General features: G+C 44.0%; 1 protein-coding gene across 7 annotated transcripts in view; it reads right to left on the bottom strand.

Moving 5' to 3' along the window:
* FGFR1 (fibroblast growth factor receptor 1) overlaps positions 1-27,245 on the bottom strand; it is a 147,255-nt gene that overhangs the window by 58,871 nt on the left and 61,139 nt on the right. For 5 of the 7 annotated variants that reach the window (XM_058194471.1, XM_058194473.1, XM_058194474.1 and 2 more), the window contains exon 3: positions 3,073-3,336. The exons of the other annotated variants lie outside the window; for them this stretch is intronic. In XM_058194471.1, the coding sequence (XP_058050454.1) occupies positions 3,073-3,336 (264 nt within the window). The remainder of the gene's footprint in view (positions 1-3,072; positions 3,337-27,245) is intronic. 7 annotated transcript variants of the gene reach the window in all.

Here is a 27,245-nt window from a genome sequence, read left to right as displayed (position 1 = left end):
GTATTAGTTCGGTGCAGTATTAGAATGCGGTGCAGTATTAGATTGCAGTGGTTAGAATGCAGTATTGCAGGCTAATTGTGCGTGAGGTAGTTCTCACTTAAGGTAAACACATTCATAGGAAATTTGGTTCTGAATGTTGGAAATACTGATTCCTCATAATGTGAAATTATCAGATATTATGAGCCATGGTGGTTAAAATGCAGTATTAGAATGCAGTGCAGTATTAGAATGCAGTGCAGTGCAGTGCAGTATTAGAATGCAGTGCAGTATTAGAATGCAGTGCAGTATTAGAATAGAATTAGTATTAGTGCAGTGCAGTATTAGAATGCAGTGCAGTATTAGAATGCAGTGGTTAGAATGCAGTATTGCAGGCTAATTGTGCCCACTGCCAGCAGTTTGATTCTCACCAGCTCAACGTTGACTCAGCCTTCCATCCTTCTGAGGTCAGTAAAATGAGGACCCAGATTGTTGGGGGCAAGAGGCTGACGCTGTAAACTGCTTAGAGAGGGCTGTAAAAGCACTACAAAGCGGTATATAAGTCTTAAATGCTATTGCTTTTATTGCATGGTGCAACAAGAGGTGGGAACGGAAGGGTAGACAAAATCAATAGGAAACTAACATTGACTGTTTTGATCAGAAGAGTTCAACTGGCAAATGTGTTTCCTACAGTGATAAAATCCAGCCCACAAAAGAGGAGGCAATCTTGCTCAATCCGTGTTGAATATCTGGGATGTTATTGTTATATAAGCTTTCTTCAGATTCGGCGAAGCAAGGAAGAGTTCTTATCCTCAGACAAATCTTGGACTCGGGAGATATCGCATGTTTCGGATGTCACTATTATTACTCCTAGATTTTCTCCCGAGAGAGGCAGAGCTGGTGACAAGCCATCATGTTGGCTGGCTCCGAAAGCAGGACAAAATGTGTGGATGGTTTGTCATGATGTCAGCCATTTGGCAAACCTGGACGGAATATCCTGCCTGTCACTTAGTAGGGATTAGTTCTTCTATCAACAGCTCATCACCAGATAGCACTGCGCCTGGACCAAAGCATTTCAGAGGGAACTACAAACACACCATGAAAACCTTCCTGCATGGGAGAAAAGACAACTACTATTCAGGAGGCCTCCTACGTCCTTTTTTCTTATCTGAACCATTAGAGGTAGCAGACTCCCTGCAGAGCCTTTTGTCCATTCACAAATGGTTGACTTGATAGCATCTCAGAATCACAACCAGAGCGGTTGTGGGTCTTCCCAGTTGCCCATTAAGATAGAGGTGGACCATGAAGTTTGGCACTTAGGCCGATTTAGCAGATTAGGAACTGTTGATGGGAGACATCAGAAAAACTTTCAAGGTGCTAATGCTTCCATTTTCAGCTACTGGAAATTTCAGCCATTTAGATTTTTCAGAATCTTGTTGTCTTTTGAGTGAAAATTGAGTTTTTCTTCAGTCCGTCCGTCCATCCATCCATCCTTTCATCCATCCATCCATCCTTCCATCCATCCATCCATCCATCCATCCATCCATCCATCCATTCATCCATCCTTCCTTCCTTCCTTCCTTCCATCCATCCATCCTTCCATCCTTCCATCCATCCATCCATCCATCCTTCCTTCCTTCCTTCCATCCTTCCTTCCTTCCATCCATCCATCCATCCATCCATCCATCCTTCCATCCATCCTTCCTTCCATCCATCCATCCATCCATCCATCCATCCATCCATCCATCCATCCATCCATCCATCCATCCTTCCTTCCTTCCATCCATCCTTCCTTCCATCCATCCATCCATCCATCCATCCATCCATCCATCCATCCATCCATCCTTCCACCCATCCATCCTTCCTTCCTTCCATCCATCCATCCATCCATCCATCCATCCATCCATCCATCCATCCATCCATCCTTTCCATATTACTAGAGAATGCCCCCGAACAGAGGAAGCTCTGCTAAGCTGAAAATGGCCATCGTATTTTCAGCTGTTCTTTCCCCATCTATCCATATCCATTTTCTAATCAAAATGAATTCGTCAGTTTCTATAGGACTTTCAAACAGGGAAAATCAAATCAAATGCATCCTCAAACTTTTCCCCCCCCCAGTCTATCTACGGGTAGCCAAATGAAGTTCAGCGGGCCCATGAAACGAAGGAGGTCCACCAAAATGGTCCCTGGAATTTTGGCCTCTTACCTTCATCAAATTGGCATACAATTCCAAAGGTAAACTTTAACACCCCTCCGCCAATTAAAATTAAAAATAACAGTTTGGAAACAAAAGTTACGTGAAAGCTTGCTCCAAATAAAGCAGAACAGCATTTATTTTCTCCAACAATAAAAGAAAAGAAAGAGTACCACCTTACTGTACCACTTCGAACCCTGATCCATTTTTGCCCTAGGACTGAGCATATGAGCAATCTCTTTAAACATGTGGACAATGCTTTTTATTTTTTTTTAAAAAAACGAACAGTTGGAAAGAATTTTCTAGCGGTGTCCCCTTGTGCATCACACTGTATAGACCAGAGTTTCAAATTCTATTTCATTGAGGGCCGCATCAGGGCTGTGTTTGACCTCGGGGGCTGGGGTGGGCGTGGCCAACTTGACATCACTCATGTCAGGGGCATCTGTGGTAGCCCGAGCATTCTGCCAGAAAAAATGAGCTCCTGAGCTCTGTTTTCAGCCATGAAGGCCTCCTGCCGCCCTCTGCCAGTAAAAATGGAGCTGGGGGGGTGCATGTGCCCCCCTGAGCTCCGTTTTCACTGGTGGAGGGTGGCAAGAGGCCATCGCGGCTAAAAACGGAGCCCACGATGACCGCGCGAAGCCCTCCTGAGCTCCGTTTTCATTGGCAGAGGCGCCAAAGGCCAGTCCTTTCCCGTTTCTGGGGCCAGATCTAAGCACCCTGCGGACCAAATCCTGCTCCCAGGCCTTGAATTGGACACCCCTGGTATAGGCCGAATCCTGGTCTCCCATCTTCTGCAACTGGCAGTTAAGGTTGAAAAAAAAACATGGTACGGCTGACAATGATAATTCAAACTGTCTTTTCCAGCAGTTCTCATTCATCCGGGTGGGTAGCCTGCTACAAACCTGAGACGTTCACGGAGAAATAGGTGGTCTCGCTTCCTGAGGGGCTGTTGGTCATGCAGGCGTAAAGGCCCGAGTCCTCGGGCACAGCGTCCCTGACCTCTACCTCCTCCCCTGTGATGCGCGTCCGGTTGTTCTCGGATAGTTGCACCCCATCTCGTACCCAGTTGATGCTCTGAACATCGTCCCGTAGGCGGCAGCGCAACTGGAGGAGGTCGCCAGGGTGAGCCGAGTAAGACTCCACTTCAAGGCTTGTTTGGGGGAGAACTGGAAATGTTAGGGGAGAGAGAAACAAAAAGAGACAGAGAGAGAGGGGGAAGCAAGGTGGTGAATGCTTTATTGCAGATGCATTCGTCTGGCAGCATGCAAACATTGGAGAGAGGATGCCTGCCCTCCGAGCTTCAGCTGCCATGCGGGTCTCTGCAAGAGCAAGGCAAGCGAGAATCTGCAACAGAGCTTTTCATTTCAATTACCCATCCAGCACCCTCAATGAATACCGACCTATTTTTTTTAACATATGTCAATATTAAAAATGTGTTATTAGGAACCGGGGAACAAAGAGGGCTGAAATAAATGAGCAAGGAGCTGAGCCAAAACAAATGGCGAGTCAGGATGGGCAATCCAGCAGGAGGCGGCCTTGTGTGAACTTCAGGCACAGGTAAGCAGGCCGCCATTTGGCCTTTAAAGCAGGGAAGGACAAAGAGGAGGCAAGAGTTAAAAGCTATTACAGGAGAATGAAACCTCTCTGTTCTGTCCCCTCCCGGCCTTAGCCACGCGAGCTGGCTAAACGAGCCAGTAATTGAGTTCACGGCTGCTATCAATCATGGCAGGGAATCTGCAGCTGCCTGCCAAAGTCTCCCTTATCTTGGAGTTGCCGGGCAACCAGGAAGTCAGAAATCCAGGCCGAATGTTCAGCTCAATTCTCCACGAGTCAAATAGTTCAGCTCAATTTTTGCTCGTCATGGAGCAGAAGAGCAGCCAGGGCTGCTTTTATACTCTGTGGGGTGTGGCTCCGTGACTCAGCACTCTCTATGCCTGCCCCACCCCTTCCTTTGTTGTACCCTCCTCTTGTATCTCCGAAATCTGGGATCCAGCCAGGCCTGATTGCCATCAGCCGGGTCTGGAGGCGTGGCTTGGGGGGGGGAGAGTCAAAGGACAGAGGCCTTGTTATCTCCTCCACCTGGCCTGCCTCTGGCACCTGGAGCTGAACCAGAGGAGCCGGTGCTCCAGAGGTAAGTCCTGATGGCCCTTTCCCCTCACTTTCCAAGACACTTTCTGGCAGGGGGCTCAGCTCGGGGGGCGCAGACACAACACTCTCTTTTGTCTTTCACTGCGTGATTTGTTGCTCATAGGGCAGTCATCACTAAAGCTGACGTAAAGACCATGCTCTGAGGAGTCCTTGGTGGTCTCAAGAGCTGGCTTGTTTTCTTCAAGACGTTTCACGACCCAAAAACGTCATCCAAAACGTCATAAAAAAAGCACAACAAAGAATGTTCTTTCTGCGCCAACTCAGTAAGCTCAAACTGCCCAAGGAGCTGCTGATCCAATTCTACAGCGGAATTATTGAGTCTGTCATCTGCACCTCTACAACTGTCTGGTTTGGTTCTGCAACCCAACAAGAAAGACACAGACTTCAGAGGATCATTAGAACTGCAGAAAAAACAGTGGCTACCAACCTGCCTTCCATTGAGGACCTGTATACTGCACGAGTCAAAAAGTGGGCTGTGAAAATATTTGCAGATCCCTCGCATCCTGGACATAAACTGTTTCAACTCCGACCCTCAAAACGAGGCTATAGAACACTGCACACCAGAACAACTAGACACAAGAACAGTTTTTCCCCGAACGCCATTACTCTGCTTAAGAAAGAATTCCTCAACACTGTCAAACTATTTACTAAATCTGCACTATTAATCTTCTCATTGTTCCCATCACCCATCTCCTTCCACTTATGACTGTATGACTGTAACTTTGTTGCTTGTATCCTTACAATTTATATTTATATTGATTGTTTCTTGATTGCTTATTTGTAGCCTATGACTATCATTAAGTGTTGTATCATTAAGTTTTAAATTTATACCCTATTTTTTTTAAAATTTGAATTTATATCCCGCCCTTCTCCGAAGACTCAGGGCGGCTTACAATGTGTTAAGCAATAGTCTTCATCCATTTGTATATTATATACAAAGTCAACTTAATTGCCCCCAACAATCTGGGTCCTCATTTTACCTACCTTATAAAGGATGGAAGGCTGAGTCAACCTTGGGTCTGGTGGGACTTGAACTTGCAGTAATTGCAGGCAGCTGTGTTAATAACAGACAGACTTAGTCCGTTTAGCCACCAGAGGCCCAGACTATCATTAAGTGTTGTAAGTGTTGTCCCTTGATGAACGTATCTTTTCTTTTGTGTACACTGAGAGCATATGCAAGACAAATTCCTTGTGTGTCCAATCACACTTGGTCAATAAAAAATTATATTCTATTCTAAAAAAACTAGATAACATTATCAGTGCTAGCATGATGATATTACCTAGAGTATCTCAAACTAGGGCAATATCATCATCGGCGTATCGGAGCTGAAGAAGCTTCTTGGATGAGAAGTGAAAAACATCTTCAAAGAAAAACCAGAAAGTCCAGTTGCCTCTAGAAATAGCACTTTTGGGACAACCATGACCTGGATGATTGAGAATCTCTGTAGACAACTAGTTTGGGTAATGAAACATCTGCAAGAAAACAACCGAGCTCAGGGATCACCAAGGACCCCTCGTGTCAACCCTGAGCTACAAATATTCTCCTTTAATGTGACCCGCTTGGAATTGCTTCTACAAAGCTAACCATTCGTTGAGTGAATCCTTGACCATGCCATGTCAGTATGCCAGTGGAGGGACAGAATGAGCTGATTTGTTTTTTGCTTCCATAGGATGGAAAGTAGATCCTGCAGACCTACCCTATCCACTTGTCCTGGAATAGTCCAAGGACAGTATTAACGTGTCACCTTATCTCGGGGAGAAACATCACTCTGTAAATAAGGACTCCACCAGCATTCCTGTTCCGTTCCTTAGCTATCAGCAGATGTTTCCTACTTACCATAATCAATAAGGCCCTCAAGAGAGGCAACCTCAGTTTCTTCCAGATGCCCTTTCGATGGACTTATCGAATTTTGGCAGGCACGTGGACTAGAACAAGGGTCTCGAACCTTGGTCCCTTTAAGACTTGTGGACTTCAACTCCCAGAGTTCCTCAGCCAGCTTTGCTGGCTGAGGGACTCTGGGAGTTGAAGTCCACAAGTCTTAAAGGGACCAAGGTTCGAGACCCCTGGACTGGAAGATTGAGTTTTGAGGAACGTTCATTTTCAGAATGTCTACGGAGATTCTCACTCATTCAGGTCATGGTTATCTCAAAGGTGCTTTTCTCAAGAGGCAACTGGACTTTCTGGTTTTTCTTGAAGACGCTCCTTCGGCGTCAGAGCTGAAGAAGCCATTTGGATGAGAAATGGAGCGTCTTCAAAGAAAAACAAGAAAGTCCAGTTGCTTCTTGGAAAAGCTCTGTTGCGTTGCGACATTCGTTTTCAGTTTTTTCAGAATGCTACATTTTAGAGTTCTTCGGAAATCCGAACTAACACGGGCGGAGGGGAAACCATCGCACTGGGAGGTCGTGTTATCTCGTCCTATGCTTAAATCATTGACTCTAGAGACCACTTTGAGAGAGAATGGAGAGAAACTATCATAGTTGGCTGAGATTCAGGTCGTGAGCTCAGCAATTTCAACCAAGTTACCGTCCTTGTTCCAAACCAATGACAGAAGAGGTCAGTTGGCTGGGGGGGCAGCTCTCTTTCTCAACTATAGGTAGTCCTCGACTCACGACCACAACTAAGCCCAACATTTCTATTGCTAAACGAGACAGTTAAGTGAATTTTGCCCCATTATACAACCTTTCTTGCCACTGTTGTTAAGTGAATCACTGCATTTGTTAAGTTAGTAACACTGTTGTTAAGGGAATCTGGCTTCCCCATTGACTTTGCTTGCCAGGTCACAAAAGGGGATCACATGAGCCCAGGACACTGCAACCCTCATAAAAATGAGCCAGTTGTCAAGCATCCAAATTTTCATTGTGTGTACCCAGGGATACAATGGCTGTTAAGCGTGGAAAAACTATCACAAGTCGCTTTTTTTCAGTGTCATCGTAACTTTCAACAGTCACTAAATGAACTGTTGTAAGTCAAGGACTAACAGTACTGCCCTTTGCATCAGCAAGTATTGAGTGTGCTGAGAATAGGAATAGCCAGAAGGGGTTCAATTTTTCTTTTTCAAGGTGCAGGTCAGTTTTTAAAAGCATTCCAGAACTGGGACCACATAGACAGAATCATGATTGTTATTTTTGTTCAGGATTGCAATTCAGGAAGAACTGAGGATCCTTCAGGCTTCCAGAGGTTACATGTCTGGCTTCAAGTGGAACATCTCTTAGCTAGTTCCTACCAGCTGTCCACCATTTAATAGATCTTGACAGACTTGAATATTGGGCGCTAACTAACAAAATGAAATTCAACAGTGAAAAAACTAAGATTCTACATTTAGGCCAAAAAAACCCCCAAAATGCACAGGTACCGGATATGTGGTACCTTGCTCAATAGTAGTAACTGTGAGAGGGATCTTGGAGTCCTAGTGGACAACCATTTAGATATGAGCCAGCAGTGTGCAGCAGCTGCTAAAAAAGCCAACACAGTTCTGGGCTGCATAAACAGAGGGATAGAATCAAGATCACGTGAAGTGTTAGTACCACTTTATAATGCCTTGGTAAAGTCACACTTGGAATATTGCATTCAGTTTTGGTCGCCACAATGTAAAAAGGATGTTGAGACTCTAGAAAGAGTGCAGAGAAGAGCAACAAAGAGGATTAGGGGACTGGAGGCTAAAACATATGAAGAACGGTTGCAGGAACTGGGTCTGTCTAGTTTAATGAAAAGAAGGACTAGGGGAGACATGATAGCTGTGTTCCAATATCTCAGGGGTTGCCACAAAGAAGAGGGAGTCAAGCTATTCTCCAAAGCACCTGAGGGTAGAACAAGAAGCAATGGGTGGAAACTAATCAAGGAGAGAAGCAACTTAGAACTAAGGAGAAATTTCCTGACTGTTAGAACAATTAATAAGTGGAACGACTTGCCTGCAGAAGTTGTAAATGCTCCAACATTGGAAATTTTTAAGAAAATGTTGGATAGCCATTTGTCTGGGCAGGGGGTTGGACTAGAAGACCTCCAAATTCCCTTCCAACTCTGATCTTCTTCTTCTTCTTCTTCTTCTTCTTCTTCTTCTTCTTCTTCTTCTTCTTCTTCTTCTTCTTCTTCTTCTTCTTCTTCTTCTTCTTCTTCTTCTTCTTCTTCTTCTTCTTCTTCTTCTTCTTCTTCTTCTTCTTCTTCTTCTTCTTCTTCTAGCGATGAGTTTGGAAGTCACAACATGATTATTCTGAGGCAAGGATTTTCTCCAGAGAACATTTTTGCCAGTGTTGTCATGGTAAGCCCATTTTCTCCTAATGATGTCGGCCTTATGAGATAGACTGGGATGGAAACGTTACCAAATGAACTTAAGGTCACATAAACAGAATCTTGTAAATAACAACAACAACAACAACAACAGCAACAACAGAGTTGGAAGGGACCTTGGAAGTCTTCTAGTCCAACCCCCTGTCCAGGCAGGAAACCCTACACCACTTCAGACAAATGGCCATCCAACATCTTCTTAAAAACTTCCACTGTTGGAGCATTCTCAACTTCTGGAGGCAAGTTGTTCCACTGATTAATTCTTCTAGCTGTCAGGAAACTTCTCCTTAGTTCTAAGTTGCTTCTCTCCTTGATGAGTTTCCACCCATTGCTTCTTGTCCTGCCTTCAAGTGCTTTGGAGAATAGCTTGACTCCCTCTTCTTTGGGGCAGCCCCTGAGATATTGGAAGACTGCTCTCATGTCTGCCCTAGTCCTTCTTTTCGTTAAACTAGGCATACCGAGTTCCTGCAACCATTCTTCATATGTTTTAGCCTCCAGTCCCCTAATCATCTTTGTTGCTCTTCTCTGCACTCTTTCTAGAGTCTTAACATCTTTTTTACATCGTGGCGACCAAAACTGAATGCAACATTCCAAGTGTGGCCTTACCAAGGCCTTATAAAGCGGTATTAACACTTCAGATGATTTTGATTCTATCCTTCTGTTTATGCAGCCCAGAACTGTGTTGGGTTTTTTGGCAGCTGCTACACACTTCTGGCTCATATCTAAATGGTTGTCCACTAGGACTCCAAGATCCCTCTCATAGTGTGTAAGTAGTTCTCTCCACCACCCACCATTCCCCTTTACAACCTCAAAGCTAGGGAGGGTCTCATCTGAGTATCTCCCTGCACTCATATTCCTGCCGCAGGCTAAGCTGCCTTTTACATTTTATATATATTTTTATATTTTATATATTGTCAGAATGGTCGAACAATTGGCAACTTCAAATATCAACCAATAAATGCTCTGTCTTACATATCGGCCAGAAAAATCAGAACGCTAAATATAAGCTGGGCGGATATGACCTCGTAGACAACCCTCACTCTGTCAAAGACCTTGGAGAACTCATCTCAAACAATCTAAGTCCCAGAGCTCATTGTAACAGCATTGCCAAAAAGGCATTATGAGTTGTAAACCTAATTTTGCGAAGCTTCTTCTCCGATAACATCGAATTGTTAACTAGGGCATACAAAACCTTAGCCAGACCAATTCTCGAATACAGCTCTTCTGCTTGGAATCCACACTGTATATCGGACATTAATACAATGGAGCGAGTCCAGAGATATTTCACGAGAAGAGTCCTCCACCCCTCCTCTCGCAACAAAATACCTTATGCCACCAGTCTTGAAATTCTGGGTTTAGAAAATTTAGAACTACGTCGCCTTCGTTATGACCTAAGCATAGCTCATAAAATCATCTGCTACAATGTCCTACCTGTCAATGACTACTTCAGCTTCAACCACAACAATACACAAGCACACAATAGATACAAACTCAAGGTAAACTGCTCCAAACTCGTTTGCAGAAAATACGACTTCAGCAACAGAGTGGTCAACGCCTGGAATGCACTACCTGACTTTGTGGTTTCTTCCCCAAACCCCGAAAACTTTAAGCTTAAACTGTCTACTATTGACCTCACCCCATTCCTAAGAGATCTGTAAGGGGGTGTGCATGAGCACATCAATATGCCTACCGTCCCTGACCTACTGTCCCCATTTATTCGTATTCATTTCCTGTGTTCATGTCCATGTTTATACTTATACCTGTTTTCTCGTAAATGTTTGACAAACTAAATAAAATAAAATAAATAAATAAAATTTATCTGACTGGAACAGTTAGTTGGTTGCATCTTGTTGTCCTGCCTCCCAAGGTCATTCTCACATAACCATCACAGATGACCACCTCCAGCTTCTGAAGACAGTGGTAGAGACTATTATTTACCTCAGTTACCTCAGAACAGCACTTCATCAGGGGGATTATGGGAAAAAAAGAAAAAGGCGATCTTGGCACCAAACTGATTTCATTTCATTTCAAGGTGTGGTAACACCTTGATTTTGAGTCTACCAAGGTTTACAGAATAACAGCATTGGAAGGGACCTCGGAGGTCTTCTAGTCCAACCCCCTGCTCAAGCAATAGACCCTATACAGTTTGAGACAAGGGGCTGTCCATCCTCTTCTTAAAAATGTTGGCGCACCCTCAACTTTTGGAGGCAACTAATTCCACTGATTAATTGTTCTATCAAGAAACACGGTCAGGTTCTTTTTGAGATTCTTTACACAGTACTATTCATGCTTAGGATGATATTCATCCTAAGTGACACAGTGGCTCAGTGGCTAAGACGCTGAGCTTGTCGATTGGAAGGTCGGCAGTTCAGCGGTTCGAATCCCTAGCGCCGTGTAATGGGGTGAGCTCCCGTGACTTGTCCCAGCTTCTGCCAACCTAGCAGTTCGAAAACACGTAAAAAAAAATCCAAGTAGAAAAATAGGGACCACCTTTGGTGGAAAAGTAACAGCATTCCGTGTGCCTTTGGTGTTGAGTCATGCTGGCCACATGACCATGGAGACGTCTTCGGACAGCGCTGGCTCTTTGGCTTAGAAACAGAGATGAGCACTGCCCCCTAGAGTCAGGAACGACTAGCACATATGTGCGAGGGGAACTTTTACCGTTCTTCATGCCCCTTCCCAATGAAAAATGAAATAAAATATGGAAGGAATCTTTCTTATCTTTCTTTCCATCAAAAAGAAGAGAGAAAGAGCGGAATTTGCAAGAGAGCTGTTACCTTTCATCGCCCAGGCACAGAATCAGACTGAAATATTTTCTGAATTGTCAACTCTTGCTCCTCCTTTATCCTGGCTGCTGAAACCCAGAATTAGTGTGATTAAACCTGGGAGACCTTCCCACCCTCGAAATCTTTGGGGGGGGGGAGTTTTTATTATCTCAGCTGACGAGAAGTCTGGACAATGATGGCCATTCAAAGCCACCCACAGCAGAATTGCAGCCAGAGTAGCAAACTCTTTAACAAAGAAAAGGCTTGATTGCCAGAGACGGTCAGCTTCAAGAAAGCCTCCAGTTATTATTAAAATGCTGTCCGGAGAATCTCAGCCTCAAATATACATTCAGAAAAAGAAAAGAAAAGCAGCTGCCACGAAACCAAACATTTGTATGGGGAGCACAAAGATCCTTTTCCTTCCTTTTTTGGCTTCCCCGGTTCTCCAATTCGGTGAGCTCCATTTTGCCCTTAATTGGGCAACCTGTTTCTCTCAATCGGAAAGTAAAACAAGCAACGGACAAAGAGTCGGTTTGGTGATACTGTTGGGTGTGGATTATGGGGATTGTAGTTCAGCCTGCCTTTAAGAGAACTAGTTTCTACTTTGCTGACAACTTGAACGTTACACTTACTCTGCGCGCAGGAAGTTTATTTATTTATTTATTACTTATAAAATTTATTAGCCGCCCACGGGGTAAGTTTTTACCTTCGGTCCAGAAAGTTCAAAAAGATGAGTTTCTGAATAAGAACAAATTGCTGCTAAATCCCCTGTTCAGTTCTTGTTTTAAAACCCTACCAAATCTTTGCCTTCTTATTTTCCTTTCCCCCCCCTCCAAAGATTTCATCAATCGTGACCAAGTACAAACCATGATTCTGAATGTTGCTAACTTCTCCTCAATGGCTGGCATTATGGTACGCTCGGATTCAATTAAAGTAGAATAAGCAGTGATTGGTAAATTACAGACACAACAGAAACAACAAAAGCACACACACACAGAAACATAGAAACAAATATGGCTATCCTAATATTCTAGAAACAAAACAGATTTTAAAACTGTTAAGAGAACCTGTAACTTAATACTGTTGATCTAAAGCCAATTCAACAGGGATACAGTGGCTCAGTGGGTAAGATGCTGAGCTTGTTGATCGAAAGGTCGGCAGTTCAGCGGTTCGAATCCCTAGTGTTGCCGTTTAATGTGGTTAGTTCCCGTGACTTGTCCCAGCTTCTGCTAACCTAGCAGTTCGAAAGCAGGTAAAAAATGCAAGTAGAAAAATAGGGACCATCTTTGGTGGGAAGGTAACAGCGTTCCGTGCGCCTTTGGTGTTGAGTCATGCCGGCCACATGACCACGGAGGTGTCTTCGGACAGCACTGGCTCTTCGGCTTTGAAACGGAGATGAGCACCGCCCCCTAGAGTTGGGAACGACTAGCACATATGTGCCAGGAGAACCTTTACCTTTAATGCCAGTTCATTAATTACCAATTAAACTGAAAATGAGGAGGAGTCTGATAGTACCTTTTTAGATTAACAAATGTTATTAAAAGGCAAAGGTTTTGTGATCTGGGTTTTTCAACCTGTCTTCTACAGAACCCGAGTTGTTCATGAGAACCTGATGGAGTCCTGTGAGAGATTAAGAGTATAAAAAGAATTCACTTAAACACAGTAGATTATCTATCACTAGAGTTTTGTTCCTTGATCAGAGATTCGGGGGTGGTGGTCCTTCAAATAACAAATTCGGCACCTAAAATGTTAAAAAACCTTTGCCATGCCCCGAACAGTTCTCTTACAAGGTCTGCAACTGAACTAAATAACCCCCTTATTGCAATACTTCTGAATTACAACTTCAGACAATGATTCAATAAACGTTAGCTCTTGATATATATATATTTAAATCCGGGTGTCCAATCTTGGCAACTGTAATACTTCTGGATTTCAATTCCCAGAATTCCCCAACCAGCAGAGTTGGACACTCCTGATTTAAAAGAAACCGTGATAAAGATGATAAAACCGCTTGGACCAAAATAGAAAGAAACAGCAGCACCGTGGAAACCTTGCAGAGCTGAATCTGTCCATATGTCCAATAAGAAATCACAGTTTTAAAATACTCTCTCCAGACACCCTTTGATTCATGCAAAAATTGATGAATGTTTATCTGTGCAAATGTCACTTCCCTAATCAACATGGACAACCATCAAAAATGTTTTATAGTGGCCATTCATATAATAAATTTTTTGGATAGATCTCAAGTTTGCATATTTTACAGATATGGCTTAGAGACAAAAATGTTTTGATTTATTTCACTCTAATAATCTCCAGTAGACCGGAAATGTAATAATAATTCTACATTTAGAATTCTCAGATGTAAAACTAAAAATATATCATCATCGTAATTGTTATTATCGTCATTATGTTAAATTTATTAACTGCCCAATTCAAATGGACTCTTGGACTGACATACAAAACTAGAAAAATCATAAAAGCAACTAAAAATCTAAAATTAGATAGACAGCCTAGATTAAAATAATTTAATCAAGAGCAAAATCAACCAAAACAAAACACTAGGCTGATAAATACTAGCCTTAAATTCCTAATCATTGGTTTCATTCCTAACTCACTGGCCTTATCTCAATATCACCCCTGGGTACAATGAAACTTCAGTACTCATCATTAATTGGTTCCGGGAGGTGCAATAAGTACCAAAAACAATGAGTACTAAACAAATTTTTCCTGTAAGGAATAATGTAATGAGTCACAAGGTAGCCAACACCAACAAGTTCTAGCTTGTGCTTTGAGTACTAAACAAACGATGAGTACCGGGACAAAATTTCCACATCAAAATGCATTGAGTACCGAAATCAATGAGTTTCAAAGCAGTGGAATACCAGTCCGAAAAATACGGTAAGTAGACCCACAACTAAGCTGAAAAAAACCCAGCAAGAACATTGTCATTAAGTAAAACACAACTGAAAACAAGAACTGAAAATATGGAAGGACAAAGAAAGCTTTTGATACATTGATAAATCCATATGCTTTATTATTTTATCCAATGGGCACATTCCTTGAAGTTTTACGTTCTGATTTATGTAGATCAAGATTAGGTTGTAAACTCCTACTTAATCCAATAATAATTACTTCCAAATGTGTGCACATATGATGGCAATTTTAATGTTCTCATAATTGGATATCTTTGCATGTATGAAAAAAGAAAAGAAAAAGGAAAACTTGGGTGGTCTTCGAACCATTATAATCCTGAAATTGGTAAACGCTCCCTGACTATAAACTTTTGGATTGCATTCCTAAACTCAGTTTAAGTTCTAAATACCTTTTGACTATTATATGTGCCACCTAGTAGGTACGCTTGCTTGGAGATTCAGTAGATTATCAGGGAGAAATTATTTAAGAGCCGTTCGTCTTTTCTTGCCGTTCAAGATCGTTATGATTTGAAATCGAGTAACTGGAGGATTAAGCAGCGGAGATAGAATGCTTAGGAAACCAATTCCAGACGACAGTCAGTTGTTCCAACAACTGATGTCTCCAGACACATGTGCCCTGTCTCACTACTCGCCCAAGGGACCTCATCAGGCAGAACGCGCTTCTTAAACTCTCTCAGAAAGAAAACATTAATGTGTTGGAAGCCTGGAAGAGAAAAGAGAGATGCAGAATAGCAATAGCGCTTAAGACTTATATACCGCTTCACAGTGCTTTTACAGCCCACGAAGCTGTTTACAGAGTCAGCCTCTTGCCCCCAACAATCGGGGTCCTCATTTTACCCACCTCTGAAGGAGGGAAGGCTGAGTCAACCTTGAGCCTGGTGAGATTCAAACTGCCAAATTGCAGGCAGCCGGCAGTCAGCAGAAGTAGCCTGCAGTACCGTACTTTAAGCACTGCGCCACCACGGCTCAGACGGCTGCATCGTTACAGGAGTTGGCATTATTTAAATCAGGGGTCCTCCATCCACAGGCTGCAGATGGAGCTGGTATTAGTCCAGGAACAGGGCCACACAGGTGGAGGGGAGCAGTGGGCGAGTGAAACTGTGCATGCCCAGGCTCTTAACTTGCATGCTTTCCTTTCCTCCACCCTGCCTCTGGTCCATGGAAAAATTGTCTTCTACAAAACCAGTCCTTGATGTCAAAAAGGCCAGAGACCTCTGATCTAAACCACGTGTTGTAAACATGGAGTAAGTTGGCCCAGCCCAAGATCAAACTTTTCTTCTTTGTTGATTTCTTCCTCTTTACTGGATTGTCTTGAAAAGGGAAAAAAAAGATTTCCAGCCACGTTTCAAGTACCTTCATTTTCGAAAAAAACGATGTTGAAAACCCCCTTTCTCTGACCCGGGTTTACAATCTGCGTTGGCTTCACTCTGAGATCGTGGCCGATTCTTCTTTCTTGCCTTGTGCTTAATTTTGATGATGTGCTTTTAGTCTACTTCTGCATTTAAATAAATGTTTCCGCTTAGGTATTGCAAGGGAGAGCTTTTCCCCCGCCCTCCTATAGCATACCAGATGAATTGCGGAGGAATAAATGAATAAATAAACTGTGCATTTATACAAGGCTGAAATGATGAAGCTAGTTAGTATTTCAGACTATGGATCCCCAAAAGGCCTTTTTGCAAACCCTGGCAATCTATTGAGGGTGGGAGGATGACCCGGAGCAAAAAAAAATTACGTGCTCTGTTTGTTATATGACCGGGGAGCAAGGAAAGACAGATCACTGTAGCTCAATTCAGCTCTTCTATTGTGCAGTCAGCAATTCAAACAGGGGAGCTAAGCTAAGAAATGAGGGGAAGGGAAGACACAGCGGCGAAGCAGGGAAGAAAGGAGCAAAAAGAAGAAAGAAGAAAGAAAGGAGCATGAGAGGTGATGACCAAATAAAGGGACAGATTAAAATAATCCCCGGGGCAATTAAAAATGTCAAAACTCAAGGGGGACAAACCCCTTCCCAAAACCCCAAAAAGAAGCCTGAAGGATATGAAAGCAACAGGCAGTGACTCAAAAAAGGGGCCTCTGTGGCTCAGACTGCTAAGACAGTCTGTTATTAACACAGCTGCCTGCAATTACTGCAGGTTCTAGTCCCACCAGGCCAAAGGTTGACTCAGCCTTCCATCCTTTATAAGGTAGGTAAAATGAGGACCCAGATTGTTGGGGGCAAAAAGTTGACTTTGTATATAAATATACAAATAGGATGAAGACTATTGCTAACATAGTGTAAGCCGCCCTGAGTCTTTGGAGAAGGGCGGGATATAAATGCAAATAATAATTAAAAAAAACAACAGCTACACGTAATCTAATTGGGTACAAATAATCATCTGTGATGTGGAGTTCATATGATATGAATTTAGTTGAATAGATGTTTCATTACGTGGCTTAACAAATGCCATGATTTCCTGCCGTTACTCAGAATGTGACGCAAGAGTGACGATGACCGCCGCTCTGTCCTGCATCCTTCTATAAAGAACATTTATAGGCCATCATCGGGCTGGGAGACTAGTTCCAGTTCTGTTTTGGGTGCAAAGCCAGTTGGTTGAGAGTGGGTCAGTCACCCCTGGGAAGAAGACTGTTGTGTCCCACTCCTCCTCTGACGGCCGGGTCTGTGAAGTCTGTATCAAGCGTGGCCACGAAGCCTCTGCAGCTTTGCCAAAGTCCTGTCAGAGTTCTCAGGGCAGGCAGGAATTCAAGGTGTGACTTCAGCAACCAGATGAGACTTTGCCTGACTCAAGGAATGCCAAAAAGTAGATCCTTTATATAGGCCATGGGGTGAGGCTCCATGACTCAGCACTTATCCAGGCCTGCCCCTCCCTTCCTTTTGCTGATGTCACCTCTCCATTCTCCGGAAGCGGGGATCTGTCCACTTTTCGTCTTCCTGCTCAGCTGCCGGCAATTCTAGCTCGTGGCCGGCTTCATGCTCACATGCTATAGGAGGGAGGTTTGTTTGCTCAGTCTGTCCGGGCATGGTGCCAGGGCTGGGGGCTGGAGGCATGCCAGGCCGTTCTTCTTCACTATCAGTCTCTGGCTCAGATAGCAGGAGATGGGAGGGGCCCGGCTGCGGAGAGGAGGGCGGGCGAGGCACAACAAAGACTGAAAGGGCTTCTCTAGGTAACCATCATCAGTCAAGATTGAATCAAAGCTCCTGCACTCAACTTCCGTATTATGTTTTTCTTGGTTTGAATTCAGGTCTGAATGAACAAAGAGCCTGACTGGTAAAAAGGAGAAGAAGGAAGGAAGGAAGGAAGGAAGGAAGGAAGGAAGGAAGGAAGGAAGGAAGGAAGGAGAAAGGGAGGGAGGAAGGGAAACAGGCACTCTTTATCTATAAACTGTATTTTAGGTAAAGATAAAGGTTCCGCTCGCACATATGTCTAGTCGTTCCCGACTCTGGAGGGGGGGGTGTTCATCTCCGTTTCAAAGCCGAAGAGCCAGCGCTGTCCGAAGACGTCTCCATGGTCATGTGGCTGGCATGACTCAATGCCAAAGGTGCACGAAACGCTGTTACCTTCCCACCAAAGCTGGTCCCTATTTTTCTACTTGCCTTTTTTACCTGCTTTCGAACTGCTAGGTTGGCAGAAGCTGGGATAAGTCACGGGAGTTCACCCCGTTACGCGGCACTCGGGATTCGAACCGCTGAACTGCCGACCTTCTGATCGACAAGCTCAGCATCTTAGCCACTGAGCCACCATATCCCTAACCCTAACCCTAATCTTTACTTTTACTGTATTTTATGCCATGCCAATTCCCCAAATATTTGTTCACGTCATCCCATCCCATCCCATGTAGTACCTCTTTTTCTCTCCATCTATTTCTCTGACCATTTGTGGGTTTTTTTTCTTAGTTTTTAATCTTTCTTTTTAAAAATGCAGTTAAGATTGTATGCGTATCTCTCTCTCTGTGTGTATGAATATATGTTTGTATATGAAACTGAAAGAGGAACTCTCATCCATCATCTAGACCAGGAGTCTCCAACCTTGGCAACTTTAAGACTTGTGGACTTCAACTCCCAGAATTCCTCAGCCAGCTTTGCAAAGCACACAGCACCCCCACCTGAGCCTCACCCCCACTCCCCACATGCCCCGCCCATGTGCAGCAGAGACCTGAAGACCAGCTGGCTGGCAGGAGGCGTGCGCGCATGCGCAGCAGAGCTGAACTGGGGCGATGGCTCACGTGCGCTCAGAGGGGACGCTGTGTGCCAACTCTAGGTTTGCCATCACGGGTATGTGCTTGATCAAGAGTTTGGGCTAGAAGAACCCCAAGGTCCATTCCAATTCTATTATTCTATGTTTGATGATGATGTGATCCATTCAGTCATGTCTAAACTTTGGCGATTAGGTCCCTCCACATCTCTCAATCTCCATTGCTTTTTTTTGAGTTTTTCTACCCAACGGCTGGTGTCAACTTTGATGGTGTCCAGTCTTTGTGTTCTTAGCCAGCCTGGTTTCCGTTCACCACTAACCCTTTCAAACGTTTCATTGCTTTCTCCAGTGAATTCCCCCACACAACATGGCCAAAATAAGTGAGACGAATACGATACACTCATACAGGAAGCTAACGTTAACTGCAGGCAACTGTGAATGCAAGGCAATCAATTTTAATTGATGATCCATTTCTCCTTCTCCTACTCTTATCTTCTGGAATGTAGCGCCCAGCACACAACTCAAAAAGGGAGCTTGGACGTCCCTCTTCTAAGCTAATGCTTTGGGGGCTCCCCACTGCCACTTTAATTAGGTGGGGTCCCTCACCTTCCCCCACCCTTGCAAGCCTTCTATTTGCTTTGGGTCCCTGGGAGGGAGGGAAGGAGGGAGAGGGAGGGAGAGAGAGGGAGGAAGCATTTTTTTTAGACGTCAGCTCAAAGCGCCTGGCCTGGGTCATCTCATTTCAAAGTCAATAAAAGCGCCCATTCCCGGCACTGTTCTGCATTAAATTGCCATGACCAATGGGATCTCCAAGGGCAGAGTTGCTTTTTCTCCCCATGATAGACAAGCTTTCCCTCCCAGCCTCAGCTGATGAGAGAAGGGAGTCAAGAGGGCAAAGACAACCCCCTGGCCATTGGTCACCCGGAGCACAAGTTGGTAAATAGGCCCGGTGGGAACTCTGAGCGATGCCATTCACAGGCTAATGACCATATCCAGCTTGATTAGCTTTTCCAGGAAAGGGGAGACAGCCCCATGCTAGCTAAAGGATGGAGCATGGCCTCAACGTGTCTTCCAATGATTAGTGGTTTCCCCTTCCCCCTGAAAAAAAACAAAACATAACATCATTGTCCTAGCTGCAAGGAGTCACAAAACCTTGGGCTATGTAGATGCAAATGAAGTGTTTGTGCTTTTCCCCTCCTTTTATTACATCAGGGGTCCCCAACTCACCCCAGCCCATAGGCCGGGACTGGCCTGTTAGGAAGCAGGTTGCCCAAACGACGCTTGATCAGCACACGTGCAGGATTTAAGCTGGGTGTGAAACCAGGGGTGGGCTTCAAAAAGTTTAGCAAGGGGTTTTCCGCCTGGTTGCTGGGTGGGGCGTGACCATGGTGGGCGTGGCCTAATATAATATAATATAACAACAGAGTTGGAAGGGACCTTGGAGGCCTTCTAGTCCAACCCCCTGCCCAGGCAGGAAACCTTACACCATTTCAGACAAATGGCTATCCAACATTTTCTTAAAAATTTCCAGTATTGGAGCATTCACAACTTCTGCAGGCAAGTCGTTCCACTTATTAATTGTTCTAACTGTCAGGAAATTTCTCCTTAGTTCTAAGTTGCTTCTTTCTTTGATCAGTTTCCACCCATTGCTTCTTGTTCTACCCTCAGGTGCTTTGGAGAACAGCCCGACTCCCTCTTCTTTGTGGCAGCCCCTGAGATATTGGAAGACTGCTATCATGTCTCCCCAGGTCCTTCTTTTTATTAAACTAGACATACCCAGTTCCTGCAACCGTTCTTCATATGTTTTAGCCTCCAGTCCCCTAATCATCTTTGTTGCTCTTCTAGTCGGCCTTCTGTATCATGGTGTGTGTGTGTTTGCCCTCCCTGGGTTCCGGAAGCTTTCCTTGAGCCTCCGGGAGGGCGAAAACGGCCACCCCAGGCTCTGGAGGCCCTGTGAAGGCTGGAAATGGGCCCGTTTCTGGCCTCCCCGAACTTCCAAGAGGCCCGTTTTTCGCCCTCTCTGAGCTTCTGTGCGCAACCTGCATTTACCTGCATCTAAAACAGGCCTCGTGGTGACTCCTGGGAGGGGAGGGGAGGGAGGGGCCAGCCAGGTGTGGGATTTGGGGGTTCTCTGAACTGCACAGAATCTTAGCTAGAGGTTCTCCCGAACCGCTGTGAACCCCCAGCAGCCCCACCCCTGTGTGAAACCATTCCCCTCCCCTTTCGGTCCACGAAAGACCATTTTCCTTCTGAAACTGGTGGCTGGTGGCAGAAAGCTTAGAGGCTGCTGCATTACCTCACTGGGAGTGACAGCACATCCACTGATTAAAAAGCAAGGCACGGACCAAGCAGCTCTTTCAGGTACGTTGGTTGTGTTTTATACCCTCACAGGAAGCTGCTGGATGTCAGCTACCATAACTCATTTCTTCCAACGAGCCTGGATTTCGAAGGGAAGCTATTTATATCTCCTTTCCAAGCTTTTGGCTGGAGAATCTTCCCATCCTCTGCTGGGATATCACCCTTTTCAGGCACATGGTGATCCCCAAATCTCCTAAAAGTTCCACTGGAGAGCCTATCAGGGATCAACCCAATTGTAGCCCATTTTGAGACTTGTTTGGGATTCTAAGAGACAGGAAAAGGAGTTGGTTGTTACAGGCACTGTATAGCCAAACTCCCTTGTGGCTGCATTCCCTTCACTAATGAGAATTTTATACAAGTTTTAGTAATGTAGTTATAAGCTGTCAGGCTACCATGGACTTCTGAATGCCAAATTGTGTGGCATTAGAGAAAGCCCCCAATTCTCGGCTTCAAATCGGCATTACGAAAAAAGGGGAACCCCTCCCCAACCTTTCTTTAAGTAAAAGTAAAGGTTCCCCTCACACATATGTGCTAGTCGTTCCCGACTCTAGGGGGCGGTGCTCATCTCCGTTTCAAAGCCGAAGAGCCAGCGCTGTCCGAAGATGTCTCCATGGTCATGTGGCCAGCATGACTCAACGCCAAAGGTGCATGGAACTCTGTTACCTTCCCACCAAAAGTGATCCCTATTTTTTCTACTTGCATTTTTTACGTGCTTTCGAACTGCTAGATTGGCAGAAGCTGGGACAAGTAACGGGAGCTCACCCCGTTAGGCGGCACTAGGGATTCGAACCGCTGAACTCTCAATCTTTTGATCAACGAGCTCAGCATCTTAGCCACTGAGCTACCGCGTTCCCATGGCCTTTCTTTTAGCACCCTTTCTTTTAACAGGAAGAAAGCCAATTGAGGAAAACCTTATGAATGAAGGCAAATATGCTATCCCAGGATTGAAACATTATGTGGGAGAGAAGGGCTCCAGCACAAGTCCGAAAGCTCAGAAGATCAAATCTCTGGTCCCGGTGCAGGGGTGAAATGCTCCCGGTTCAGACCGGATCATGCGATCCGCAATGGGGGCGGGTAGTTCAGAGAACCGGTAGCAAAAATCCCTGCCATTGCCCATGCCTCGCTGTTCCTCTTCTCTGTCCCTGAAGCTCTCGGTGGTGATATAGCTGCAAATGGCCTTAAATGACTGCCGCGGCGCTTCAAAGGGCCTCACTACAGCTGATCAGCGCTGTAGGCAGGTAGTAGACTGGTGTCTCTATTTTTAAAGAAGCTCCCAAAAAAAGGCAATTAGTAGACCGGTGCCTCTATTTTTAAAGAAGGTAGACCGGTGCACTTCCAAGTTTTGTATACTTTATTATTTTTATTATTTATTATTATTGGCCATGCCCATTCAGACACCTGACCGCTAAGCCACGCTCACCGGATCACCTGACTACCAAGCCACCCCACCAATTAAACCACGCCCACAGAACCAGGGAAAATTTTTAGATTTTGGATTTCACCCCTGATCCAGATTGAATCCCAAGAAAACCTTCCCCAATGCTAGTGTGAACCATGGGGAAAGCCACACCAATTAAAATTTGGTTTTGTTGGAACAATTTTTTTAAAAGTGAGGCTGCTGCACTTTTTGACATTTGTAAAAATCAGAATTCCTAACAAGCTTTCTTCCCCCCCCCCCTTTTTTTTTGCCTCCCTATAAAGAAATGACTGGGAAAAGCAAAAATAGCAAAACATTGCAAATATGCAAAGGAAGGCCAAAACATGGGCAAAAGCAACACAGATAATGCAGTGTCGGGCAGAGAGGATTTGCATTGCTTCTTCACCAATCTTGGACCTACGCTGCACCTGTGTTCCAATTCTTCTCCCCATGATTACTACTGCATTACGATGCTACAGAGCACTGCACACCAGAACAACTAGACACAAGAATGGTTTCTTCCCAAACGCCATCACTCTGCTAAACAAATAATTCCCTCAACACTGTCAAACTATTTACTAAATCTGCACTACTGTTAATCTTCTCATCGTTCCCATCACCATCTCCTCCCACTTACGACTGTATGACTGTAACTTTGTTACTGGTAAACCTTACGATTTATATTGATATTGATTGTTTCCTGATTGCTTATTTGTATCCTATGACTATCATCAAGTATTGTACCTTAGAATTCTTGATGAACGTATCTTTTCTTTTATGTACACTGAGAGCATATGCACCAAGACAAATTCCTTGTGTCCAATCACACTTGGCCAATAAAAAATTCTATTCTATTCTATTCTATTCTATTCTATTCTATTCTATTCTATTCTATTCTATTCTATTCTATTCTATTCTATTCTATTCTGAACCTATCTTTTCTTTTATGTACACTGAGAGCGTATGGACCAAGACAAATTCCTTGTGTGTCCAATCACACTTGGCCAATAAAAAATTCTATTCTATTCTATTCTATTCTATTCTATTCTATTCTATTCTATTCTATTCTATTCTATTCTATTCTATTCTATTCTATTCTATTCTATTCTATTCATTCTTTCCCTATTCTATTCTATTCTATTCTATTCTATTAACTGCGGGGTCCTTGATACTCTCTGAGCTTGGTAGTTTTCTTGCAGATGTTTCATGACCCAACTAGGTATCAAAATCTCATTGTCAGCAGTAAACACCCAAATACATCGAGAATAAAAACTGCCGAGATTAATGCTAATCCAACAATCATGCACTAAATAATACTTCAATCAAGGAACTACCAACCCAGACAAATAAAGATAACAGTAAAACAGAAACAAGGAACACCAAGTCTACTCCTACCAATACTGACAGGGTAACCCACTAGTATATAAAATAAGAGCAAACCCTACTCTCTTACTAGCCCTGATGGTGTTACTTAGTTGAAATGAAAGATCTGCAGGAAAACAGCCAAGCTCAGAGACCACCAAGGACCACACTGTCAGCGTTGCGTGCGCCTTTGGCGTTGAGTCATGCCAGCCACATGACCACGGAGACGTCTTTGGACAGCGCTGGCTCTTCAGCTTTGAAACGGAGATGAGCACCGCCCCCTAGAGTCGGCAACGACTACACATGTCTGTGCGAGGAGAACCTTTACCTTTTTTTATTTGAAGGCTGAACGCTTATCAGCCTCAAAAGATCCCTGCAGGCCACCATCACTGTTTTGGAAAAGGCCAGAGGCAACTGTGGTTGGAATGCAGCTCAGCCAAGAGATGGGCTGAGATTCCCGAAGGAGGTGAACCTCTTGAAGGCGCCTGACCTCCTCCTCCTCCTCCTTCTACCTCCCTTTCCCCCATTTTAAACAAATGTTTAATAAGCCAGATTATCCTTGTGGCTCTTTGTATTTGCTCCCATTGTGCAAAGGATGTGATAGCTGCCTGGGGCAGTTCCAGCTTTGGAAAAAGAAAAGAGTAATTCCTTAATGGAGCCTCCCATCTTCAGGGCCCGCATCCAGGAAATTTCCATAACAGTGGCTGAAATGCAGGACCCTTTTCTCAATTCCCAGGTTTTTTTTATTTTATTTTTTTTGGTTTTGTTTTGTTTTGTTTTGTTCCAGGAAGTGAGAGAAGGAAGGTTCTCAGTGGTTCCTATTCTTTCTTCTTTTTTTAAAGAGCCAACTGCATGACATCACTGCTACCATTCAGGGCTCCTAAGAGGACCAAACCTATTACCCTGCTGCAAATAATAATAAATGGCATTGTACTTTTACTTGCTCTCTTCTTGTGCATCCCATCCACACAGCTGCCTAGAAGGACATTGTTGTCAGGTATTGGAGATGCCCAAATGTTTCTGTCCCACTATTTCTAAATGACTACTTCTAAATTGTAGGAATTTAGCACCCACCCCCCTCCTAGAAGAATGAAATATTTTAGAAAATATTTAAAAGGCAGAATATATTTCCCTGGATGAGAAATGGAGAAACATGTTTTAAAGACAAAGCAGCTCCCTGCAACTTCCTGCCACCCCCCACCTTTGTCAATGGGCCATTAAAGCCTCAACCAAGCTCACTCATTTCCCCACACCTTTGTCAATGGGTCAGAGGTAGAAACTCAATCCCCCCACCTTTGTTAATGGACCATCATTTGCAACACAATAGAACAGAAACTCACCACATGGCAAGGCTCAGGCAAGCTTGAGAGACAACCTACAAGGCTAGCTAAGACTCCCACCCCCTGGGAGTCTTGACAGCCAATCAGGGTACTCTTCCTGTGCCCCAGAAAGTTCAAAGCTCAGAAAAAGCATAAAACCAGGGAGCACACAGGATCTCAGCCCTTTTCTGTTCAGGATCTCAAGCCATGTGATCCTGGCCACCATTAAACCATCTTTCCAAGCACTCTCCATGTTTCCAGTGTCTTTGTCCCCACTTGGAACTGAACCCAGATGGATATTTCTTCCAACAAAATGATGGTAGAGGACAGGAAGGCCTGGAGGAATGTTGTCCATGGGGTCGCGATGGGTCGGACACGACTTCGCAACTAACAACAACAACAACTTCTAAATGATTGTACTTCTCATATTCAAAGGGGCATCAGGTTTGAATGATATTTAGACAGGAAACAGCTAAAGAATTCCATGTTTCTGGTATAATAGGTAATTCAGCTTTTTCTATTTTCTTCTTCTTCTGGGATTGTCTCTTGTTTTATATAATTTTTCATAATAATCATGAATCACTGTATTTTTCTCATCGTTTCGATAACATACGGTCCAGTGGTGGGATTCAGCCAGTTCGCACCACTTTGGGAGAACCGGTTGTTAACTTTCTGAGCAGTTTGGTGAACTGGTTGTTGGAAGAAATCATTAGGGCAGAGAACCGGTTGTTCAATTACTTGAATCCCACCACTGATACAGTCCCTTCATCATCTATTAATTGATAAGATTAATTTTTTTCCTTCTCTTTTTTCAATCTATATGCCAACCATTTTCCTGGTTAATTTGCATTTTCAAAAAAGTTTTTGTTTAGATCTTTTAATTTTTTGAGCTAAGTCCTCTTTTTCTATTCATGTTTGTTCAGGTCCATTTGATTTCTTATATTCTTCTTTTGTGGATCTTTTTGTAATTCCATCTCTAATTTCTTATATTCCTTTCTAGTTTGTTTTTTGAACTTGTCTTTTCTTTCTATTTCTCTTTCCCATATATGTTATTGCCAGTCCTCTAATATATGCTTTGGCTGTGTCCCATACGTTTTGTAGTGAAGTTTCTTCTTTTCTATTCTCTTTAAAAAAAAGAAGACCAACTCTTTTCCCATAAACTGTAAAAATTCTTTTTCATTTAGAATTGTTTGAGTTAATGTCCATCTTAATGTCTGAATTCCAGATCCACAAAGTCTTAAAGTTGCCAAGCTTGGAGACCCTTGCTCTAGAAAGAGTGCAGAGAAGAGCAACGAAGATGATGGGCTAGATGGTTCTCAACCTTTATAGTGCTGCGACCCCTTTAATACAATTCCCCAAAAAATCCACAAGTCTTAAAGTTGCCAAGCTTGGAGACCCTTGCTCTAGAAAGAGTGCAGAGAAGAGCAACGAAGATGATGGGCTAGATCAGTGGTTCTCAGCCTTTATAGTGCTGCGACCCCTTTAATACAATTCCCCACGATGTGGCGACCCCTTTAATACAATTCCCCACGATGTGGCGACCCCAACCGTAAAATTATTTTCGTTTTGAATTTATCGCGCCTGAAGCCGTATTGGCTAGCAATCTGAACTGCTTGCGATTGCCTTGAGGACGGAGGCATTAAAGCGGAGACTCCTCCCCTATTAAGTTTATCGCGCCTGAAGCCAGATTAGGCGAGCGATTGGGAGCGATTGCAGCTGGCTTGAGAGGGAGACATCAAAGATTTCTCTCTTTTTTAATTCATTGCGCCTGAAGCCGAATTCGGCTAGTGATTTGAAGAGCCTGCAGCTGGCTTGTGGAGTCAACCATTGGAGCGCGATTCTTCAATTCGCAAGTATGCTTCCCATATTTCTGATGGTCTTAGGCGACCCCTGGCAAATCGTCATTCGACCCCCAACGGGGTCCCGACCCACAGGTTGAGAACCGCTGGGCTAGATGGAGAAGTTGAAAAAAAATATTCCACAAGAGAACAAAGGCAAATCATTCTTTGCTACAGGTAGTCCTCGACTTACAACAGGAAAAAAGGGACTTATGACCGTTTTTCACGTTACGACCATTTTAGCATCCCCGTGGTCAAAACTCAAAACGCTTGGCAGCTGGCTCATATTTATGACGGTTGCAGTATCCCTGGGGGGGGTCATGTGATCCCCTTTTGTGACCTTCTGACAAGCAAAGTCAATGGGGAAGCCAGATTCACTTAACAACCGTGTTTCTAAAATAAACAACTACAGCGATTCACTTAACAACTGCAGCAAAAAAGGTCATAAAGCAGGGCAAAATTCACT

This window comes from Ahaetulla prasina, chromosome 9 (assembly GCF_028640845.1).
Source record: "Ahaetulla prasina isolate Xishuangbanna chromosome 9, ASM2864084v1, whole genome shotgun sequence".
Lineage (NCBI taxonomy): Eukaryota > Metazoa > Chordata > Lepidosauria > Squamata > Colubridae > Ahaetulla > Ahaetulla prasina.
The sequence above is the reverse complement of the archived record's forward strand: the minus strand, read 5'-3'. Positions and strand labels throughout refer to the sequence as shown.